The sequence below is a fragment of the Lissotriton vulgaris genome, chromosome 5, assembly GCF_964263255.1.
Source record: "Lissotriton vulgaris chromosome 5, aLisVul1.2, whole genome shotgun sequence".
In the NCBI taxonomy this organism is placed as follows: domain Eukaryota; kingdom Metazoa; phylum Chordata; class Amphibia; order Caudata; family Salamandridae; genus Lissotriton; species Lissotriton vulgaris.
In genome coordinates, this window is record NC_141693.1 from 1172592727 (window position 1) to 1172617658 (window position 24932).

At 47.0% G+C, this 24932-nt stretch overlaps 1 protein-coding gene across 1 annotated transcript in view; it reads left to right on the plus strand.

The window, feature by feature from the left end:
* INPP5F (inositol polyphosphate-5-phosphatase F) overlaps positions 1–24932 on the plus strand; it is an 819847-nt gene that overhangs the window by 627673 nt on the left and 167242 nt on the right. The window contains exons 7-8 of the mRNA XM_086919599.1: positions 6629–6685; positions 24329–24527. Of these exons, the coding sequence (XP_086775725.1) occupies positions 6629–6685; positions 24329–24527 (256 nt within the window). The remainder of the gene's footprint in view (positions 1–6628; positions 6686–24328; positions 24528–24932) is intronic.

Consider the following 24932-nt stretch of genomic DNA (forward strand, 5'->3'; position numbering starts at 1 on the left):
TATGTGGAAGAAAGCGAGAGTATGTAAGGTGTAGTGTTTCTCTGGTCTAGTACTGTGCCTTCTTGAAACCCATCTGACTCATGATGTCTAGTGCCTCCCCCTCACTCATAAGACCTGGCAAGATTAAATCAACACTTTGTATAATGCTGCCATTTTTGGGAAATCATTGACATCCTTTTCATGAGGTGCTCATCCATTGCATGATGTAATAAAGAGTAATCGAGGATAAACAAGATATATAGGCATTTTTGGCATGCCCGTGCTCACTCCCACCATAATGTTGATCATTCTTCGCATCCTTGTTAATAGAAAACTCATATCTGGCAAAATAGTGGTGCTGGCATAATGGCTTTAATTCCTGAAATATTTTGTCCATTCTGAAATGAATTGTACCATCTTCATAAAATGGTTCAGTTCATATCACGACAGTCCTTGTGTGGTGAATATAGGCTGATGTTTGGGGGAGCAAGTGTGTATTTACTCTAAAATAAAAGATGATATTGCAGGCCATACAATGTTTTTAGAGGGACATATTGTGCTTGTATTTAATAGAAAAGCGTGGTCATTTTCAGAAACTGAGAAGCTGATGTTTGGGTGCACATTTATTACATTACTAAACTATATTTCAAGCTGATATTCAGTTGTTATTGTTCAAGACTGAACACAAGGCAATCTTCTTGATCCTTGACTTGTATACCTTGAGGTAAGGGTGATACTTTCTGAAAGCCACCGTGCCAACACACAACTATTTCACGTTTGATGGACAGGTGCCCACAACGAAGTGCCACAGTGGTGGAGGAATATCCGATATCATAAAAAACCTCTAATATAGTGGAAAGGCCAAGATCTACTGAGCCAAGAGTCTTTGGGAAACTGGAGAGGACTACTGCAGAAATCCAGCGCCAGCAGCACAGACCTAAGCAGGCCTGGAGGAAACCAGAATACAGAAGCAGCACTTCGATAAAAAATAATTGGGGCAAAACAAATAAGACAGAGGGGCGATGAACCTGCTGTAGAATTTACAAGCTGCATTGTGATGCAGCTTCAGAAAGAAGTGACCGCCTTTTTATAGGACAAAACAGGAACAGGAAATGAGGAATTGATCACATGATTGGCCATCATGAAGGCATTGGAAAAATATTTGGAAAAAAAACTGTCACCATTTTAGGTTGGGAAAGGATCAAGACTGCACTAGAAAGGAATGGGCATCCTGTAAAAGGTGCCTGCAAGGAACAGTACAAACCTGTCTTATTGACATGAATCTTGAGAACTTTCACTGCCTTTCACTGATTGCCAAGCCACTTGGATTAATCATGGACACTGACCTCACCATCAAAGAACACATTGCCAAAACAACAAAGCGGCCTAGAACCCACTCCCTTTTAAAGAAGGTGAAACCATTTCTTCCGGAATGCAAGTTCAGAATTACAGTTCAAGCCCTTGTCCTTTAGCATCTGGATGTTGGTAACACCTTTACTCCATGTCCTTCCAGACTCCATACTGGTGCTCCTCAAGAGCATCCTACATGTGCTGCACGTTTCATCTAGGGCTTGAAGAAACATGATCACATTGCTCCCATTCTGAAGGAATAGCATTGGTTCCACCTGCCGTCCTGCATCATCTTCGAAACCTGCTACATCATTTATAAAGAAAAACCAAAGGTTTGAGTGTTTGATTGGTTCAGATGCTCTGTCCATCACCACCCCCTTTTGTACCGCTTTGTTCGCCATAAGTTGGCAGGGTATGCTCAGACGTGAGTCCCTTGCTCACTTTGCCACTGGGTTCAAGCAAGCCTGGCTGAAGACGGCTGTAATGCCAGAAACCGGTCCTAGAAAGCTTGTTTCCGGTCCAGGGAAGGCATGGCTTAGCAGTTTGGGCTGGGCTGTTCCCATGAGGCACAGGGTCAGCCTGATTTGCATATGGCCATGTCTGAACTGGGGTGGCAGAGTGGGCTAAAGAACGGTGATGGATTAAACACAGATCTGTTGACTGGGTTTGAGTGTTTGATTGGTTCAGATGCTCCGTCCATCACCACCCCCTTTTTTACCACATCATTTATAAAGCCATCCCAACCAGCACCCTCACTTATCTTGTAGACAAGCTCACCAACTCAGGTGGTTCTTGGCACATACACAGCCAGGACATGATCAGACTGCAGTCTAAGAAGTCTAAAACAGACAAAAACAAGTCAGCAGGCGTTTAAATCTATGCACCCAGAATCTGGAACAACCTCCCAATATCTATCAGGCTGCCCCAAAGCTGTTCTAGTTTAGGAAAGAGTTGATGACTCACCTATGTAAAGGCCACAACATCACTATCTTGGACCCGGTACAGCAGTCGACTGCCTATTTGGGTAGGTTTGTGCTATCAAAATACTATATACATACGGACATAGCTACAAGCATTTAAAAGGAGAGTAGTCCGACTTCTATTACTATCACAAATCCTTGGACATTGTGAGGAAGGAACTGAACCGCCTTGTCCCTGGTCAGAACCACATGATCCAGAGATGCAAAGCCTGTGTGGAAGAACCCCCACATGTCCCCACAGAGAGCCCGATCCACAGAAAGGATTCACCTGGACTCCAGGAGTGACCAGGTAAATGCAGCCTGGTAGCACACTCCTCCCTACTGCCGCCAGATGAGACACAGTCACACGCAGCCAGCACGAGTGAAGACCCTTCTACAAGGTTGTGCATAGCAGTAGATTCCACCCTCTTCCACCCTCAGGCATAACCCTTATTTATTCGGGTTCCAGAGACTTCTGCTGATGTTGTTTCCCTTGTGCCAGAAATGCAATTGCTGCTATGTCTGTTATTTCATGATTTGTATGAAGGACTTTCATCATCTATATTGAGGAAAGCTTCTTAAGCATCATCATTACTGATGTGTCTTTTTCCTGTGTTATATTTCTCCTGGACATGTGTATTATAGAAATTGCAGCAATGTTTTGTAGTCTCACTTTTGCGTGCTGTTATTTCCACTCGCTTTATAAAGCACTGTGGTACCTATTGGGCGTGTACTCTCGATATAAAACTGCAAAATAAAATATATAAAGTTGATACCTGTAAGGTCTCTGTAACTTGAGCCCTACTCTTCTTTTGAATCCTGTAGTATTGGTTTAACTCTGTTGTCTTCAGCCAGAGATTGTGATCTCCTTGAGATTTTCATTTTTCACACTCTATTTCTTCTATGTTGACTTTTCGTCATAACCTGTGACTCAATCAATCTGCAGTGGACATGATCGAAAAAAGAAAGCAATGTAGGTAGAAAATATACTTATATACATTCAAAGTGAGCTTACATGTAAAATTGCATACCCAAATTTCATTGCTTGTAATACCTATGGGTTTCCTGACAATGTATAAGGAAAATTAGATAAAAATGCAACAATTACCTCCATATTGTCAAAGGTTTGTCGGAGAGGGTGAACTTTCAATACTCCCTTGGCCACTCTTGCACCGTACTCCAGGGAGCTATTGCAATCTTTTGGGAGCGCAACTTCAGAACCTATGTCTTTTTAATTAATGTATGAGAAAATTGTTTCATACAATACTCCCATTTGACACAGAACCTTCCCAAGGAAGCTAGGCTCATCACTTTGTGCAGTTTAGGGCGGTTCTTTTCACCACAACGCTTTCAAAGTTCACTGGCCATTGCCAGTCTCATGTGCATCTATGGTCATTCATTCGTCTATTGTGTCCAGGTACAGGTAAAATTAAATTGCGCTACTTGTGCATCTTGTCTCATCGCTTTTTAATCGTGAATATTTTTCAGTACCCTAATTTAGATGCCGTGCTAAGATATCTATTGTTACATAGGTTCAGATCCTCACTTGTCACGGATGAAGTTTTAGGTCTTTTAACAGTTTTCTTAGTTATTTCATTTCTTACTCCAAAGTTATTCCCTAGATTCCACAATTCATTATCAAAATTACACTTCTTTAGGTTTTTTTTCTTCAGTTCATGTAGTGATATTTAGCTGTATTTATCAGGGCTCTTTTTAGTGCCTGCTGTATTTGTCTTTTGTAATTGTATTTAAATTAGATTACCTCTCTTAATCGTGCTGCAAAGTCATTTATTGTATAACTAGCAGCCCGCCCCGACGTTGTCTGGGGGCAATGAGGCTTCAGGGCCAACCGCCCGCCCAGGCCCCCGCCCGCCCCGGCCCCCGCCCACCCAGACATTGTCCGTGTCCCGTTGCCACCTCCCGCCCCCGGCCCCCTCCCGCCCCGACATTTTACGTGTCCCTTTGCCTTACCTGTGCCGGCGCTCCTGACTTCACTGCCGCTTCTCGCCGCTCGTCACCGCTCCTCCATGCCCGCCCCGACGTTGTCCGGGGGCAATGAGGCTTCAGGGCCAACCTCCCGCCCAGGCCCCTGCCTTCCTCGGCCCTCGCCCGCCCCGGCCCCCGCCTGCCCCGACATTGTCCGTGTCCCGGAACCGCCCCCGGCCCCCTCCCGCCCCGACATTTTACGTGTCCCTTTGCCTTAACTGAGCCGGCGCTCCTGACTTCACCGCCGCTCCTCACCGCTCGTCACCGCTCCACCCCGCCTGTCCGCCGCTCCTCCCCGCCTGTCCGCCGCTCATGTCCGGCGCTCCCCCTCGTCATCACGCACGTCGCGGCCAGCGCTATGTCGCAGCCAGCGCTACGTCGCGGCCGGCTCTACTTCCAGGGGACGACTTTTTTTTTAAGTTAAATTTTTACATTTACGTTTAATTTTTATTTTATATAGCCTATGCCCATCTGCACACCCTGACGTTTTCAACGATGTATCGGGTGTGTGGATTGGCACTGTGGTTCCCGAGTTTACCTGGCTAAAAGGTTTGTGTTCTCTCTTAATAATAGTAGTATAGATAGCTATAAATAGTATCTTTTTTCTATCTGAGGCTCAGTATTGTGTGTGGCAGTTTTCATATCTTCTGTCCTGCCTACTAATAGGTATATTCGTATGTACTTCCACAATTCCTGGTTTTGCACCATTAACCTCTCCTTACTCTGGTTGATCAGAAAAGTATGTGCCTTATTGTTTATATTATATTTAAATGTGCTGATTGTACCTGCTAAATAGAACCAGCGTCTGTGTTTCTAAGGGCCAAGATTCAATTTGTCCCTTTTGTTAAAAGTGTGCACTGGTTTAGCCCAATGAAATTGAATTTAGTGACACCTGGATCCACTTAGTATTTTGGTTTGCTGTTGAATTCTACTGGTCTTTGTTGGCCCTGACATTTTCTTGTATGTGTTGCTTAATCATTCTTACTGTGCATCTCTCTCTCTCTCTCTCTCTCTCTGTATATATATATATATATATATATATATATATATATATATATATATATATATATATATATATATATATATGTATTATATATATATATATATATATATATATATATGTATTATATATCTGATATATGTCTGATATATGTATATAGCTGTTCCTTCTCTCCTTGCCATTGTATTAGCATAGCCTCAGTGAATCTGTCCCAGCATCAAGTGTTCTGAGATGAGTCTCATAATGTGGCCAGGCTCCCTTTCTCTAAGACAGTTCCGTAAACAGGCTGGTAAAGGAAAAAAATAGAACTGTTTTTGGTGGTGTTCTTGCATTTGAACACGTGTATATCCTCCTTAAAATGTAAACACATTTTATTGACATAATTTGAGTCTTTTCCCAAGAGTATTTGAGTGAGAATAAATCTGTATGATTTCACTGCTGAAATGTCCATTTCATGTTATTCATTGTATACATTCTGAAGATCTTACCAGTAATAACTCCTGATGTTCCTGGAAAGTAATTAACACTCCTTTTTATTTGTAAATAAAAATATGGTTTACGCACTTAAGAAACCATCAGTACCCAAGTACAGCATACTTAGGGTTTTGTTTATTGTGATTGTACAAGCAATAAAACATAGTATGAAGGCAAAAATAAAATTTGGTGTTTTTGCAACACAAATTTGGCATCTGTATGGATGGTGAATGCTACTTAAAATATCAAATAAACATTGGAAGAGAATGCTAACTATACTCCTCAAACTGGTTTTTAATTTAAGGCTAGCAGTCACTCCTGTCTTCAATAAAAGTCAGTTAAATTTATGTCCCCAATCATCCGAACAGAACTTTGAGGCCAATGGTATTGTGAGAAAGTATGCATGGATAATCTATATGTCACTACATTGTAACAGATAGTGTTCTTAAATCCACATTTCAAGACAGATTTTCAGCCTGTTTCATGAACCCTTTCGATGCTGCCGTTGGCCAACGGCTGTCACGAGCACTACCTTGGTAGTGCTGCACACGTCTGTTGGCCGACTCAGCCCCACCCACATAATAGAACGCCCGCACTGCGGCAAAATTATTGCCGCAGTAAATGGGCTAAAGGTAAGTAAATTGCTATTCTTGCACGGTTGCTGCTCTGGTCATTAAAAACCAATTGTGAAGGGTGGAGAGTACCAGAATTAACACAAAGGTAATTTTTCTTAGCATGAAAAACAAATCATTGAGCTTTCCAGAGGAACATCAAATGGAAAAGAGAATGTTGCTCATTTCTGTATTTTTATGAGTGCTGACTTGTATTTTGACTTAACTGGTTATTCTGTTTACATTGAATACCATTTTTATTTCATCAGGTTGACGACAGGTTTTTTTGGAACAAACACATGATTCAAGATGTCATCAATTTGAATGTAAGTTTGCATAAGGTTTATCTTAAAGTTTATATAACATGCACGATGGACGAAAAATCTGCTCTCCAGGTACTCTAGACAATGTTGAATACATAATCATGTTGATGCAAACATTTCTTCAAAGCTCCATGCCTGTCAAGGGTTGAAAGTATAAGCTAGTTCTGTGCATTGTTGAACTCCCTACCAGATGTCACCATGTCATTCATAGGACATAGAAGTATATGGTGTCTGGAAAGTATTGACAAAAACGCCCAAATAAATCACTAATGCGTACAAAATCATCTCTATATTAATCCATTTTTTAGACCAGTTTCCTGGTGCATTTTCATTGGCAAAGATTAGCATGGTTGTGTTTGGATATTCAGTCATAACATTACTAGATAGTAGACAACTTGTAAAGGCTTCATCTTGTATCCTGCCAGAGCAAAATAGACTAGATAAATAATAGCAAGGCAGGGGTAGCAACAATTGTAAATTGTATGAAATACAGGAACACTAAGACTGGTTTCTTGATGCATGTTTACATATCACAAGCCTCTGTCTGAGGTGTCCTAATTCCTCACCCATGTTACTATTTATAATATGGTTTCTGACCAGAAATCTAGGCATATGAATGGTTAATCACCTCAAATGTGATCGGCAGGTGATACTGCGATAGCCAAAAGCTTTAGTCTTAAATGTCTCGAGAAGTTTCTTTGTCCTTTGCCTGCTAAGACCAAGAAAACTGATCCAGGCATATCGCTTTTGGATTATGGAAGTATTTTATATCTGGCAGTAAATAAAACCCTTATTCAACACCTACAGATCATCCCGAAAACGGTGGCTTTCATACTGGGACATTTACCAATTACACTCCTATTCCTGCCCAACTTAGGAATCTTCCTTGGCTCCCATTCGACAAAAATATCCAGTTTAAAGCTCTTTGCTTTATTTACACCGCCTGGATGGGGGTGATGCTGTCTTTCTTCGCCACCTGTTTTCACTTTATTGTCTTGCCCGAAGCCTTCATTCCTCCCACCGCTGCCTGAGGTTCCCTGAGGTTTCGAGATTCAAGTAGGCCTGGGCTGGTAAAGGCTCTTTTAACTGCTTAGCCACAAAATGTGGAACTTCCTTTCTTCCCAGTTGAAGTCCTCCCTTACAGAGATTGGATTTAATAAACATCTTAAAACTTGGCTTTTCTAAAATGTAGCTTTTGTTTAAGGCATCAAAGGCCTATATCTGTGGGTTTTACTAGCACTGGGAAACCCTGGTTGGTTGGCCATGCGCTCTATAAATCCTATAAATAGAAAATAAATAGAAGTGGAAGCTAGTGGTGTTTAAATTTTCACTGAGTGTTCATTGTTTAGCTCATGATTGCACACAGAAAGGATCCATCTATGATTGTTTCAGTATTTTGGCAGATGTTTTTTTGTTTAGAATATCTTTATATGTTTGGGATCCTATTTCTCCATTGTTTGATGTTCAGTAATAATCATAGGCACTTGGGTTATGATTATCAGACAAGATAGTGTATGTAACAGTAGACCTCACAGCCACGGGCTCTTATTTGGTACCTCCTTAAGTTGATTATCCTGGCTTTGTCTCTTTTTTGTTAATGCGTTTTATTATTTTATACATGTTTTAAACTTAAACAAAATTGTGCAAGGTGTTCTGGAGCAGTCCACAACACGTGGCACGTACACATTCTTACAGTATTTCATGGGATTTGTGGTGCGGCATAAGCTGTCAATCCTGAAACAGCCAAGAGCTCAGTTTTGCATTCTTCCTTCAACATTCAAGTGTTGCTCTGATCCTGGATGTGCCGCTGTCCCCACAGTCCAACCCAAAGCACTCCATACAGAGCCCTCAAATCTTCATTAATTTATGAGGGTAATCTCTACTTTGTTTACCACCCTTTCAGTCTCTCTTCCCCAATCCACGACTCCCTGGCTCTTGCTGTTTGGATGCAGCAATTTGCTCCATTCTATTACCAAAGATATGTTTGGCAGCCATTGAACCCTGTGAGCAGACGGTCATTTCCATCTGTCCATATCAATATCATTTGGGACCCCTTGGTTCATGGGTGTGATGTGAGTGGTACCTCCACAAGAACTAAAGCATTAGGATCCCTGATGCCCAATCACAGTGTCCAACTAAATGTATTCACCTGCTAGAATTCTTTTAGACATTCCCCGCCGCCAGCCTACTACTCTCGCCATTCGCCAGCTTCATTGGCTCAGAGTAGAGAGCCGAATTAAATTCAAGGCCCTCTGCATTGCCTATAAGGCAGTGCATGGCGTCGGTCCCAAGTTTCTGACCGAGGCATTTCAGTTATACACCCCTAAAAGGCTACTGAGATCTGCCAACACCTGCCTCCTACCAGTACCCCGCACAAGAACAGCAACTTGGGGAGACAGACGCTTTCTGGTTGCTACGCCAAAGCTCTGGAATCTTCTGCCACTTACTATCAAAAACACCCCCAACTTGATGAGCTTTCGTAGGCTCTTAAAGACATGGCTGTTTAACCAGTGAATTTCTGTTCCGGTTCCCCGCTAGCCCAACATGCGCCGAGACACCTTCGGGTATTTGTTTGCACAATAAAAATCTCATAAATAAATAAATAAATATCTCTGGCTCCTCCTTGTTCAATTCCCATGCAGATAAGTGCTAAAGTACAGAAATGAGAGTAAATATCTTCTAAATTGTGTGCCAGAAAAAAAAGAATGAATTTCCAACTCTGAAGTATAAAAATAAGTATAACATTCTTAGATAGGAGATACACTATCTACTAGCAGTAGTTGATTTTAAGGAATTGCAAAATTGAATGTACAATCAAGGACTTAGGCACTTAGTTGATAAATATAGGGGTAAAAACGGTTGGAAAAGCTCAACTGCCTCAGAATACCACTAAATATTGGCAACCTCCTCATAATCCAACGCTAAAGTGGGAGAAACACAAACAATTTCTGGTGTAACAAAACCTCTGAAAAGATAATTGGGAACTCAGCACTGTTGTGAACAGTTATGTATTTTGTTGAACAAAGTATCCAGACCCAACTGATGCATTTAAATGGATGATTAAAATGTAATTCAGAATGATGATCAACTTCAAAGGAGCTTGATGGGTCCATAATCTACATACTTTATCTTCCTCACACACAGAAGTGGACATTCCAGTGAGTCAGAGCTGCTAATGCAAAGTATTGACATTTGGCCCCCAATTCCTTTTTTAAAGTGGCACTGCAGTAGCAGCACTCATCATGCAACTGTTTGTCTATACACACATGGACAATTGGCACCTAAGGGTTAGTCCTTACCAGAACGCTATCAGATCAGTGCTTAATTTGTGCCGGTGCTTTCCGGTGCTTAGCACCGGCACTTAAATATCAGTGCCAGGTCTATGAATCTCTGCTGTGCGCACACCCACATTGATGATTTGTTTTGTTACTTACTGTAAAAATATATATATAGCTTTCTTTATTGTGTACTCAGTCTCTGTGCAGCACCAGGCCCGCCCGCACCGTGTTTTCATGTAAGTATCCCGCCGCCCGGCCGCCGGCACTGAGTCTCATCATACTGTCAGTGTCATCACCGTCATGGCGTTAAAACAGTTTAGTGTTGCGAGTGCAGTGACTTCACTTGCAAGTTGCGAGTCAGTGCTGCCGCGACTCACACACACTTCTTAATTACTTAGGTGAGTTAGTAGCCCTGCTGCTCCTCCTGCCCAGGCCAAGTCCAAGAAGAGAGAATATAATATATATTGAATAATAAATATATAAAATAAAATATAATATGTGTAAAGTAAGTTTCGTTTCATGATCATGGCGGCCGCAGAGTTGTTGACAGTTTCTGTTTGCCTGTGGGTGGGCGGGCCGCGGAAGTTGGTGGGGCCGGGCTGGTAGTTCTGATGGGGGTAGAGGCTGTGCGCGCCACCAGTTGCCACGCCCCAGCATAACCGTGCTGCGCAGTTACAGCGGCAGGCGGCAGCTCCCCATGCCAAGAGTCATCCTCATCCACAATAAGTTAGCCAGGCTGGCGGCCCCGGCCCAACCCGACCAGACTAGTCCAACGACGACGACGAGGGCGAAGGGCAGAGCTGGGCTGTGCAACTGTGTCTGATGACGGTCTGGTGCCTTGTGGCGTGGCACTGCAGCCATTACTGTGTCTACAGTCTACTACAGGACGGTCTGGCACTGCGGCCTGGTAGCAAGCAGGCAGCATGCAGCAAAGTACAACTGAGAAGTGCAATGTGCAGCTAGCTAGCAGTGTGGTTGTCCTGGCCTGCCAACCGGCCCCACCACGAGTAACGGTAAGAAGCTACAAATTAAGTTAGTCATAGCACTTAAAGTTAAGTTGAGCTGACCCGGTCAGTCAGCTCCCACACTTTGTTTTATTCCGTTCGACGAGGGAAGGGGAGGGTGGTGGGGGCAGGTGCGACTGTGTGAATATAAGTTTCATTTGATGTTAAAGGCAGGGCAGGCATTCTATTCATACGCTCCAATCTCTGCAGCAGTAATTGAATTCATTTATTTATTGTAATTTGTAAACTTTTACTAACTAAGCGAACTGAAGCTAGCTGAGCTAACCAGGGATGCCAATTAATTGCCAATGCTATGCTGTCACCGTCCGGACCGGTCCGACCGTTAAAACCAATAAACCAGCAATAAATCAGACAGATGGACGATAGCCAGGCACGATGCTCCGCTCGGTGTTATTTATCCAAAGACACTGGCAGTCTGAGCCAGGGACAGAAGAGTTAGAGGCTAAGCAATACTACAGTGCCCACATGATTTCAGATAGCTGAAGAGTGGTCACATTCTGGGGGCATCCTTTTGCGTAACGCCACCGGTGTATGCACCAACTAAGGGCTATGCCTCAAAGATGCACTGACTGAGTCTAAGAGATAGAAGGCATGTATCAAAACTGTAGTACACCCTCTGCAATAAAACTGTCCCCCAGGAAATGTATTTTTAGTAAACCTATTTTTATTAAACCTCCACAGCAGGGCAGGCCCTGTATGATATCTATCATAAATGCACAGTCGGACTCTCAACTTTTCCCGCGCAACCACAGACGTAGCTGCTTACTTCACCATACACAGTGGCTCTCCACTGCGATCGGGACTCACTGCAGTTGAGGACGAGTGTGGGACTCTGATATTATGGGGGAGCTTTGTGGTGGGGGCGAATGGAAGATGGGTGTGGGAGGTGCAAGGGGTAGACACCTGGCAGAGTAACAGCGTGTGCTGCAGTTGAGTCCTATTTATTCTGAGCATTCAAGGACAGGGGATAAAACCGGTAGTGTGCATGATCAAATTTAAAATGTTTGCGTTCCAAACGAACTTCGCATCTCTATTTCACACTCCACATGAGCCCTTTCCCATGCCTCGTGATCCACACAGAGCTGATGAAAACTGTCAGCTTACGAAAAACGTGTGTACCTATTTTCTTTTGCAATTTTTTTTCTATAGCACAAACTCGACCCTGCAGGTACTAGAGGGCTTTATACAAGTGCCAAATACATTGACAAGGGCTCATTCATTTTTGGTAGACACTGGGAGATTAAGTGAGTTACCCAGAATCACAGGATGTTGAGCCCCTGCAGAAACTCAAACCCAGTACCCCAAGCCCAAAGTCGGCAGCTCTGGTCATTAGGCCACATCCTCTCCCTAAACCTATCTCTCACACTTCTTCACCAACTGCACTGATAAGCTCCCAAAACACGATAACAGCAACTCCATGGTCATCATGCACAACATTGAAACACTTCCCACATCTGATAAGAACAAAGACAACACCCTTCCAATCACACACCCAACAAGCATGCATGCCAACAGACCCAATTCAGGCAGAAGATTCACGATTTTTTAAGGTCAAAATGCCCATTTCAGCTGTCCTCTGCCTAAAATTGCCTTTACTTCTATGTAAGTCAATGGGTAAATAATTTCCTCAGATTTTCTTTTAATTATCTCCCACTTTCCTTCTTTAAAATGCTGACATGTATGTACAAGGTGTAGCGTGCAACTCATATAGGCAAGTGCTTCGGCACCCCAGATAGGGATAAAAAGTCGTAAATAAATGTTACACTACAGTACTCTTTATCTGGCACACCTTATATCCTGTGCTCTTTCTCAGCTTAAACAAATCCCTTTCGATACACAGTGCCCCATCATAACCTAACATACATTGCACCAACATCATACCACATCCCACAGCCTTTCTTCCCCTTGTGCACACTCACCCTCCCACACTGATTGCCATATTCCCTTTATTACCTACACACATAACTTCCCACATCCCTTTTCCCAATTATATCATCATGGGCACCTTCCCATTCCCCATTCGTATCCCAATATACAGACATTCTCACACTCAATATAACCCATTCTTCTCCTTTCACACACTTTCGCTTACAAAAACAAACTTACATCTTCCGAACACTCCACCCCCCCAGCACTATGTTATCCTTATCCACAGATCTTACCATCCCCATGGCCTTCTAAAATTCTTAGAAAGAGCATACACAACACATTTCTTCCCACACCACCCTCTCGCATATGCACCTCAAACAATACATGGCCCTTTCTTACCTTAACACACAGACCATCTCATATCCCATACCGCTTTTCATACACACACACTCTTTCACACAAACACCCACCCATGACCTACAGTTCTCATACACTCTTTACTAAAAGACGCACACACTTTCCCATACTTCTGGATCATTCTTATAGTGAAACATAGGTAGCTTCTAACAACTGGAAACAACACCTTACCTTTAATTACAAATAAAATACATACACCTTACGCACCATATGAGCTATCACACCCTCACACAAACCTTCTATCTATCCAATACCTCTTCTTATCCTTACACGAACACATAGCCACAACATGATGTAAATGTTGTAGTACTTGTATAGCGCCCGAATCACCCCACATGGGGTCTCTCCGGCGCTTGTACGCATACCGCTGTGGAACCCTCCTGGCTTTTCCCTGTGAGGCGCCCACTCCTGGGCACCCCCAAGGTGCAGCCAGGCATCCTAGCGCTGTTGGGGCCGTTGTGGAGATTAAGCAAGCTATTGCCCAGAGTTGCAGAGTCGCACCCATGATTAGAATAGGCACCGAGGCTAGAATTATCAGGTCTGAGGAAATTGAGCCCAAGACCCGCCGAGGCGGTAATTGAACCCTGGTCCCGGGCCAGACCTCTGCATCAGGGTCTGCCGCTCTAACCATTGAGCCACACTTCTCCACACCATGATCACCATATACTTACAGGGAAAAGACAACCATACACATTCCCACACCCCCAAGTTATACTCTTAACCACAGGCGCACACACACAGACACAACATACTCTCAAAAGAACATACTCACACATGCCCACACCACTGTATTTAACTCTTAACCATAGGTGCAAGTGAGCACCATTCTACACTCCTTCAAGATCATATATTCTTACAGGAACATGCACACACATTCCCACCCCACTCCTCACTCTTGTCCTTAGATACAGACATCTTTGCACAATCTGCTGCCCCACCTTACCTCTATACACACATCCACCCTCCACACGCCCTTATACACAGATCTTTTCCTACCCATGTCTCTTTGTATCCATATTTACACACACACAACGCACACACCATGAACCTCATATACTTACAGAAAAAACACACACACGTTCCAACACTACAGTGTCTCACTCTTACCCACATGTGCGCACACACACTTGATCTTTTTTTTAAGGGTGAAGAAAAAAAAACTTTATTTTTTCAGCAGAATAAACAAATAAACAATACGTTCCCTCCCCAAAATTGGCATCAAGGTATAGAAAATACATGTGTACGCAGCTCACCCCCCCAGCACGGCTCCAACATTTGCAGATAGAACAGGAAATGCAAGAATCAGATCCACGGGATACAGTGCAAGTACAGAAACTGACATAAGGAACATGTGCGTAGTCATCAGGGTAGTACCCCAGCCCCTACTCTCCCTCCCCATCCCCCGCCACCCCTCCCTCAGGTCCCGATTCCTCGGACGAGAACAATGCAGCACTAGTAGCATCAGAGTCGCTGTCAGTCGACCCCACCGCACACATCACACGTCATGCAAGCAAGTCCTCCTGTAGCCGCTCATCCCTACGCGTATGCTGCATGTGCGTTTCTTCAGCCAATGTCCATTCCCCCACATCCCGAAGCCATAATGTCATATCTGGCGCCCTTTGTCCCATCCAGGTTATAGCCACCCGCCGTCTAGCCAGCACTAAGAGCAGCTGCAGCATTTTATATGACAGATTCCTCTTCTTAGGTTTGGGGACCAGGGCTAACAAGCAATGGATCGGGGACAGGTCAAGACGCAGTCCCGTGACCCTCCGGATGTAGGCTACCACTACCCTCCAGAAGTCCCCGACTAGTGGGCACTCCCAAGCTAGATGGAGAAATCCGGCTCCTACCGAACCACACCGAGGACAGGCATCGGATTTATCCGCCGCGATGCGGCGCAGAGCAACTGGGGTTACGCAAGTGCGGTGCATGAAATTAAAATGGATTAGTTTGAAACGTGCGTTACACGATACCTTCTTGGTGAGCGTCCCTATCCGCCCCCGCTGTCCCGGGTCCAAGGCAACCCCTAAATCTGCCTCCCACGCTGCCCAGGACGGAGACACCGGAGGCGCCGAGTCGCATCTCATCGCTGTATATAAAAGCGTTATCAATCGCCGTCCCGCGCCGCACGATAGCAAGATATTCAAAGTATGGGACACCTGGGGCGCCTCAGGGAACTGTGGCCACGTCGCTCTCGCCATGTCCCGCAGGCCGCCATAGTGAAGGTATTGGCCCCCAGTAAGACTGAAGGCCTCGACAGCTCTCTCCAGGGTCACAAAGGACTCGTCCGGATATAAGTCTGCCAATGTGTCGCAGCCGCCCTCACGCCATTCCCGAAACGACATGTGCTCTTCCATTAGAGCGACCGGTGCCAATATCCATATCGGCAGCTCCCTATGAAAAGGGGCCCGTCCCAGCACTCTTTCCACTACTCGCTGCCAGATCCCCGCAGTATGCCGCACAATATACGGCAGGTGGCCATCCGCTCCTCTGCCACGCATCAGAGCCAATTGCAACGCCCTCTCATCTGCGCTACCAGCCAGGAGTTGCAATTCCCAATTTTCTGCGCCCGCGAACCAGCGCGCAGCCGGTATAAGTTGGGCCGCGTAATAGTAGAGATCAAAGCGTGGGGCCTCCAAGCCACCCTCCTCCCAGCGTCTGACCACCGTACGCAGCGCAACTCTGCTGCGTCTGCCTGCCCAGAGCAGGGAGGTAAGCATCGTATTAAGCTTGTTGAAAATTCGAGGAGGAAGAGGACAAAGGGTATTCTGTAGGATATACAATATTCTAGGCAGCATCACCATCTTTGAGACGGCCAATCGTCCCATGAGTGAGAGAGGAAGCGTATTCCAAAAGGACACAGATTATTGTAGGGAACTGAGCACACGGTCGGCGTTGCGGGCCAGCAATTGTTCATCAGAGACAGCCACCTGAATACCCAAATAGCGGAAGGCCTCCATCTCCCACCGCAGCCCCAGGGGCGGAAAACCCACACGAGGGTCTTCACCGCATCCCGCAAGGGGAAAGATCAGGGATTTCTCAGGATTAAGACGCAGCCCAGAAGCTGCACCAAAGTGTTCCAAGTGGCGTAACAGGATCGGCAGCGACTCCCGCGGGGAGGTCAGGTAGAACAACGCATCGTCCGCATAAAGCGAAACCAGGTGTACCACATCCCCCACTCGTATTCCCCAGGGTGCCATCTCCGCGCGTAGTGTCACTGCAAGGGGCTCAATCGCCAGAGCGAACAGGAGCGGTGACAGGGGGCACCCCTGGCGGGTGCCCCTGCCCAACCTCCATTCCTCCGAGCGGGCCGCTCCGAGCCTGACCCTGGCCGTAGGCGCACTGTAAAGGATACGAATCCAAGTGCAGAAAAGGGGCCCCATCCCCGCTAACCGAAGCACCTCCAATAGGTACCCCCAGCTAACTGTATCGAAAGCTTTAGCCAGGTCTATCGAGACCAGGACCTGAGGATCCTCCCTATCGCGCACCTCATGTAGAACGTGGTTCAGACGCCGGAGATTCATGGCGGTGTTGCGGCCCGGAATGAACCCGCACTGATCATAATGAACCAAGTGTGTCATATGTGGAGCCAGCCGGGTGGCCAAGATTTTAGTAAGAATTTTGGCGTCGGTATTGATTAAAGTGATCGTCCGGTAGGCCGCAGGATCACAGTCATCCCCACCCGGTTTCAGGAGCATGCAGACCTCACCCTGCTGCATGGTGGGCGGGAGCGCAGCTTGCACCATCGCTTCATGGTAAACCTGCAAGAGGTGGGGCGCGAGAGTGTCAACAAACGCCTGGTAAAACTCTGGGGGAAAACCGTCTCCACCCGGCGACTTAGCCTTCGGCAGGGCGGCCACCGCCACCTTGACCTCATGAAGCGTCACTGGAGTATCCATATCCTCAGCATCCTCTTTAGAGAGGGTCCGAAGGGGCAAATCCCGGAGGTACGGCTGATAGGACGCCTCTGTCACCAGGGGGTCAGCAGTATAGACCTTCTGCAGATGTGTGCGGAGCACCGCAAGAAGGTCCCGTTCCGAGTGTACTAGGACCCCAGCGGCATTTCTCAATGCAACAATCCGCGCAGGGGCCGACTCTCTTCGGAGAATCCAGGCCAGCAATCGGCCCGACTTGTCCCCCTCACGGTGAAGGCGTTGGCGATATCGACCAAGAGTGAATCTATCTAGCCGGTCTAGGATATCATGGACGCCTTCTCGGGCTGTCCGCTCAGAGTCGATGTTCGACCCATCTGGGTCCGGTAAGGACTGGTAGTGGCCGAGGCACTCCTCAGCACTCGCGAGGTCACGGAGCAGCTGTTTGCGAACTCCATATGTCAGACCCATACAAGCGCCCCGCACGACTGCCTTAAGGGCATCCCATTTGGTCGCAAAAGGGATATCACCCACTTCCCAGTTCAGGTCCAGATAATTACGCAGGGACGTCTCCACATGTTCCCGTCCCACCGGATCCTGCAGAAGATCCCCTGGCATCCGCCAGGTCCTTGGGCGGGAGGAGCGGTCCACCCACTGCACCGTGCACGTCACGGGCGAGTGGTCGGATAAGAACCGGGCCTGATGTGTGACCGATAAAACAAGGGATGCGCCAATGTTGGCCGCAAGGACCCTGTCGAGCCTGTTATGTGTGGGGGTATAGCAAGTGTAAAGCTTCAGTCCCGGATTGCCGAGTCGCCAGACATCCACAGCACCCAGATTCTCCATTACCTCCCGGAGTCGTGCCGTCATCCGAGGTTTTGTACCCGCCCGGGGGGGATGCCTGTCCAGCAGTGGATCCAGTACACAACTAAAATCTCCAAACCAGAGGAGGGGGGCATCCAGGTCTGTCGCTATAAGCTCCTGCAGGCCGGTAAAGAAACTCGGGTCATCTATGTTAGGTGCATAAGAGTTCACCAGCAGGAAGTCCCTCCCATCCAGTTTCACACGTATAAGAACATATCTGCCCTCAACATCAGCCTCAACATACTGGACTGCTAGGGGTACCCCCGGAGCCACCCAGATCAGGACCCCCCTAGCATAGGTAGAGAAGGAGGAATGGAACACCTGACCCCTCCATTTCCTTGCCAATTTAAGAGCACCCTCCTCATTCAAATGCGTTTCCTGCAGGCACGCCACTGATACTCAATGACGAAGGAAGGATAGCACCCTATGCCGCTTGGAGCAAGTACCCAGGCCACGCACGTTCCAAGTTAACCTCATGCGCGCTGCCCTTATTCTGCTCGTATGCTGACTTTTTAAAAAACGCACTTTACATGACGAGCTGGGCTCGTCATCAGTGTGCGAGGAGGCTACACCATGACGAGCCCAGCTCGTCATCAGCCTCGAAGGGGTTAAAAATTTGAATCCCATAAGCGTCGGTCATGCCCATCCGGGCACCCAAGTCTAACTTCTGCAAACAGCCTCCTAGGGGCACGAACAGTAGTACACACCATGCCAAAAACAAATACCCCCCACAACTCCCCCCAACCCCACAGTACCCGCAATCACCCAACCCCAGAAGCAATCCCCCCCCCTCCCCCACCCATAAGGAGGAATGACTCAACAGGAAAACACACCATCCCGGTCATCCCACGCCAGGGCCTTCCAAAAACAGAAGGACTCAACACCCCATCAGAACCAGTCACCCCCCCCCACCCGCGAGCAAAAGGACAGCAACAACCAAGAACGCTACCCTGCCCTTCCCCTGCCAGTGCCAGGACGTGCACAGCCACCCCATACACCCCACGCACCCCACACTCACACACAACCAACCAAAACCACCCACCCTTTCCCCCAACTCCCCGAGGACCCAATGTTCCAGGACAGTCTCTGGAAATGTTCATGAAAGTCAATACCAATGCTGGGCGACGGTACGCCATAAACTCTTGGACCTCTCACCACATCGCCTCGGCCAACATGGTGTCCATCTTCTGTTCAGCCCACCAACCAGTGTTCTCAGTGCCAGGCAGAGACAGCACCGGGCAGGCAAAAACCAGGAGGGGCGACCCACCCAACCTCCCAGGGCAACAACATTTTAACAAGACAGTACCTCATATCAGAGTTCACTCAGGCCGTGTTTCGGAGAGGGCGGTTTCCGGTATCACCGGGGGAGCAGAGTGTACCTCCAGCAAGGTTTCCTGCAAGGTATCCGGGACCAGGATCTCCCCAGGTGCAGTGGCCTCAGGTGACTCCGGAGCGGCCCCCGCTGTCGATGGTCTCACGTGGAGCGCTCCATCCTCGCCTACGGTAATCCGGGGCTCGGGAGAACCCCGGGATCCAGACCTGCGTCTCCCTCTGCTTCGCCGGCGCCTCGGGGGCCGGGTCCCCCAGGTCTCGCGGGGGCCACCCCGCTCACCAGGAGGTAGGTCGTCTCCCCGTATCTCGAGCCACTCCCACACTTCCGCCGGGGACTCAAAGAAGTGAGCGCGTCCTTGGGAGAGCACCTTGAGTTTGGCTGGGTAAAGGAGCATGTATTGTAGCTTCATGTCCCGAAGTTTCTGCTTGACCCCCAGGTAGGACTTCCGTTGCTCCTGCACCTGTTGAGTATAGTCGGGGTAGATGGAAATACGACTATTTTCAATGGTGATGGACTCCATTTCTCTGGCGGCCCGCAAAATACAATCACGATCCTTATAATTTAGAATCTTTGCAATGATGGCTCTAGGTGATTCGCCTGGGCGTGGAGGGGGTACCAGGGCCCTGTGTGCCCTTTCAATAACAAAGACACTGGACAGTCCGGTCGGGCATAGCTGGGTACGGATCCACGTCTCCAAGAAGCGTTCAGCGTTTCCCGCCTCAAGGCGCTCCGGCACGCCTAGGACCCTGATGTTGCTCCGACAGGCCCTGCCTTCCGCATCTTCCGCTCTCCTCTCCAGTGCACGGGTAGTGGACGTCAGGTGCGCGACCAATTTCTGCAGGGAGGCCACTTCCGTTTGCAATTGTGCGATGTTGCCCTCCGCGTCTGAGACCTTGTCCGCCACCTTACGGAGGTCCGTCCGGAGGAGATTTACATCAATTGACACAGTCTCGATCTGTCTCTCCAAGGCAGAGTGGGATCCCTGGATTGCTTTCAGTATCTCTGCCCGGGAGGGTTCATGCGGTCCATTGCCCCCATCGTCCGGTCCCGTCTGCCGTGTGATCCTCTGCGACGGTAGTCTTGGGGTGGTATACTGCACAATGGTGTTGGGTTGGGAGGATTTCGCAGTCCTATCCTTGCGGGTCATCATCCTGGGGGGCACACCGGGAGCCCCCACGAGGCGTCTCAGCTAGGGCTCGCCCGGTCCCACCGGGTAGGCACAGATCCCAACAGCAGAGCGGAGGCGGGAGGACCGGTGGAGAGGACAATTCAGCAGGGCGTACCAGGCAAATCCGGCCCAAGCGACGACCCCCACCACTAGCCAAGGGAGAGCGCGGCAACCAGTGGGCAAGATGCACTCACCGAGCAGGGCGGGAGGACCTCCAATAATCAGGGTAAAAGCAGCTTACCGCCAGCCAGCGTACCTCGGGCGAGCCCCCTCCAGTTCCAGGGGCAACAATGTGATTTTCGAGCCCTCGGGGCAGCACAGTCCGAGTTCCGCTGCCACACAGGGGGGGGGGGCCGCTCCAGCAGATGGGGAAAATAGCACGTAATTTATGGGGGGGCCCCAAATCGCCCGTGCCCCACAGGAGTCGACACCGCAGTACGCCACTAGTTACAGAGCCAGTGCAAGTTCCACGCGGAATGCTCTCCGCAGCACCCCGCAGCAGGGACGGAGGCCGCAATCCCCACAGCTACAGGGAAACCACAGGGAACAGGCCGCCCCGGCTCCCAGTACAGAGGCGGGCCTTGATGCAAGTAGGTCCGGCGGGTCAGCGTCCAGCACTCGGGGTTACACTGCCTCAGTCCCCAAGAAGTCGCGTAGAGCCCCAGGCACCAGCGGAAACACCCACCCCGAGCTGCACTCCGCAGCCGGGAGCTCCGGTGTAGGATCGGGTCGGTGGGGGGAGGGGCCAGCACCTCAACCCCCTGCACAGGTCAGCGGGAGTCACCGGACCCCAGCACAGCCCTTCACTGGCCTCTCAGGACGTCCACCACAGGTCACCGACCATCAGGAGGTCCGCCGTGCACGCGAGCACCTCCCCAGCCGGGAGACTTCCTCAGCAAGCGGGCCGCACGCACCGCTACTCTCTCGCGCAGGCCCAGTCCTCGGTCTCACGTACAGACAAGCGGAGCTCACCGAGCGCCGCGGTGTTCTCCGGCGGCTTCAACGGGGCATCAGAGGCTCTCCAGGCGACGTGGTGGTCCCAGACGGGACGAGAAAGGATCCGGACCGTCAGCACCCCTATGGAGGGTCCAGCAAGGATCTCTTTAGCAGGATACAAAGGGTCCTCGGACGGAGCTGGTGAAGCTCACGTCCTGTCGGCCATGCTGCTTGGCCACGCCCCCCACACACTTGATCTTTGACACACACCATCCACGCCTCATGTCTTTTCTTCCACTTACATCCAGACATTGGCATAGCTCATGCCCCTTCTTATAGGTGCACCCAAACTTTCTCATAGACATACTTTCCCACCCTCCGTCATTATAATATAACCTCAGAATAACACACACATCTCTTCCCACACGGCTACGTCTCACCCTCATCTTGAAATACACACACCTTCCCACAACCTGGTGCCACCCTGAATCTTTACGCACACACTCTTTCTTTGTTGAGTTCGTGCAGGACGCAGCAGCACCTCAGGGTCAATGTCAGGTCATGCAACGAGCATGGGCACAAGAGCGCGGAGGACATTCCGCTGCCTGGCCCTTCATGATGCATGAGGTCTGACATAGACTCTGCTAAAAGTGGCATGCCCTACCGCCTACCCCCACTATTGTCCTTTCCCCAAATCAGAACACAGAGCACTGAAATTGTCCCTTTTCAATGCATTAGTGGTTTTAGCTAATTTATTCCAAACTTGTGTTTTAAAATGCACATTTGCTTTAATCTTTTTCAAAATGGTTCATGGGGAACCTCCTATCAAAACCTTACTATGAGGAAGGCTCCCTTTCTGAAATTCAGATCAGGTATTATATTTGACTTTTAGCAGTGCCACTTGAAGATGTGGGTGGAGCTAATAAAGTGGGTGGAGGGAGTGGGTGGAGCTTGGAAAAGTGAGTGTGGCATCTGGCAAACATTTGAGCACCTGCACTTCATATTTTACAAACTAAGCACTGTATCAGATGTCTACACAACCTCTCAAATTCCCCAAAATGGTTTGACCTTAATAATCCATAACAAATAGACATCCCACCCAATTTGAAGAATCCAGTACTTTAGAGATACCTGAGACACACGAGTTGCAAGAGTGTATCCTTATAGGTAATAAAGCATTGCATTTCCATGGAAAATTCATATGGATCATCTGATGATATAGTGAAGCTAGTAACGACAAATGCTGGACCCGAGGAGGGTCCAGCAAGTCCTCAAGCCCTATCTTCCTCATAGTGTAGACAGGCAATACAACAACTAACTACTATCACAGCAAGCAGGGTATATTCATGCCTATTGCCCTTTCAAATGAAGTTTAAACAGCTGGCTTTATCCCAAGACATCACAACAATTCAACTTCCTGATATAAAAAATGTGAAAACTGACATTTTAAACTGATATCTCTTAAAAGAATATCAATGGGTCGTCCGTGATTAAGTACTTTGAGAAAGAAATTATTTTGGTGAACCCACAGATAGACAGACCTGTTCTCAAGTACAAGAAATCCTTGGATTCTTCTTCGTGATATCCAGAACAAAACTCCACAGGGAATTCCAGCACAAATCTCCACAGGGAATGCCCTGTTGATTGCATTCTTCATCTACCAAAATCATTCTCAGGCTGCTAGAATCCAAAACCAATACAGTCCTTATTGATTCTATGTAGCCATGCAAATTGTGGTTTCCAGGCTGCTAATCCTTAGAAAAACTGTAAAATGGTGTGCTGTTCAGAACAGACTTCATATCCACAACAAAGGGAAAAGTCTTTAATCACTGCAGAACCCAAGTACCAGACCTCTGATAAATTTCAGTACACACAACTAAATCTGTCTAGGGACTGTAGAAAAATTCTTAAAGACCTCAAATAACATGCCTCAATATATCCCTATGCCTTCAAATGAAATATGAAGGCATAGTGCCAGGCAAGACAATTGGCTCTGAAACATACTAGGAAGTGACAATGTTTTCTTACATCCTTTAGCCAATCGAAATCTCCCTTGTAGTTAAATGTGATGAAGAATTTTATAGATGGTACGAAAGTATATCCTCCTCTAACTAGACCCATTGCTCCTTATGAGTTAAACATATTTCTTTTTTTTATATTTATGGGCTCTCAGTATGCACCAAAGCATATGTTTGTCTCTCATCTTGCATGTAATGTTCATTTTTTGTTGGCCTGAAAGAGTAGTGATACACAGGCTATGTGTTATGATCTCTGTCTGCCCTTCGGTAGGTTTATAGGATTTTACCATGAGCTAAAAAAAATTCATAAGCTATCTTCCTCAACAATGTTATTAAAACATAACTTATTCTTTTGAACAAAGTAGAGATCACGTTGCAAAATGTACATTTCATAAAGGGTGTACAAATCTGAAGAATGTGTAAACGAAAGAGTCTGGTAAATGCAAAAATGAATTGACTGTTTTGTTGGTATGTTTTCACAGAACTACATTTTACACTCTATTTTTCTATAGTATGAAACAACTTAGTCCTTCAGCCCCTTCAGGCATACAGATTGGAGGCACTTCATTAGGATGTTAAAGGAAAGTAGGTGCCATAGTAGTTTAAAAGCTTAGAAAACGAAGCAGTGGACACCAGAGAGTAAGTAGCTAGTCTTAGCCCCAGTTTATGCCTACTGTCACACAGCCTAGCTTCTTTGCTCCTTTTTTATGTACTTTTGGGCAATAGTTCGTTTTACAAGCATTCAGTCCAAATATAAAGTTCCAAGTTAGGGGACTATGTGAATGTCTCTAAAACAGATAATTAAAGCAAGTAAGTATAACGCTGTCCCTGAATGATCATTTACATAAATGTAGTTGTTTCTGTAGGATCCACAGATGGATTTTTGGATCATTCCAGTAATCCAGGGGTTTGTGCAGATAGAAGAACTTGTGGTGAATTACAACGAGTCATCAGATGAAGAGAAAAGCAGCCCAGACACCCCACCGCAGGAATGTACCTGTGTGGACGATGTACATCCGCAATTTCTAGTGGCACTTATATCGCGTAGGAGCCGGCATCGAGCAGGTAAGTGCTGAATTGTTTACTCTTATTCTCCAGGCTCAAGTGTAAAGATGGCTTTCTTGCTAGGTTCAAGAATATAATGCAGGTCCGTAGAAGGCTTTTGAATAGATAAGTGCTTGAATGTTTAGAAATATATAATTCCTTATTTAGCAAAAATAATTCATCTTGAATAGAAATTTGTTTTTATACTGTACCATATTTTTGGTAACTTGCTATTGCTACTGGACGTTCAATATACTTTTTTATTGATACTTTACTTTTGTTCTTCAAAAAGTCTTCAAGGGCATATGTGCTACTATATATCTTGGGAAAGGACTTTCCATGTGCTGTTATATTGGATAATTTGTCCGGCTATTATGCAGGTGAATGATGGTTACTTGCCCTGAAGCAGAGCAAATGTAAACCTAA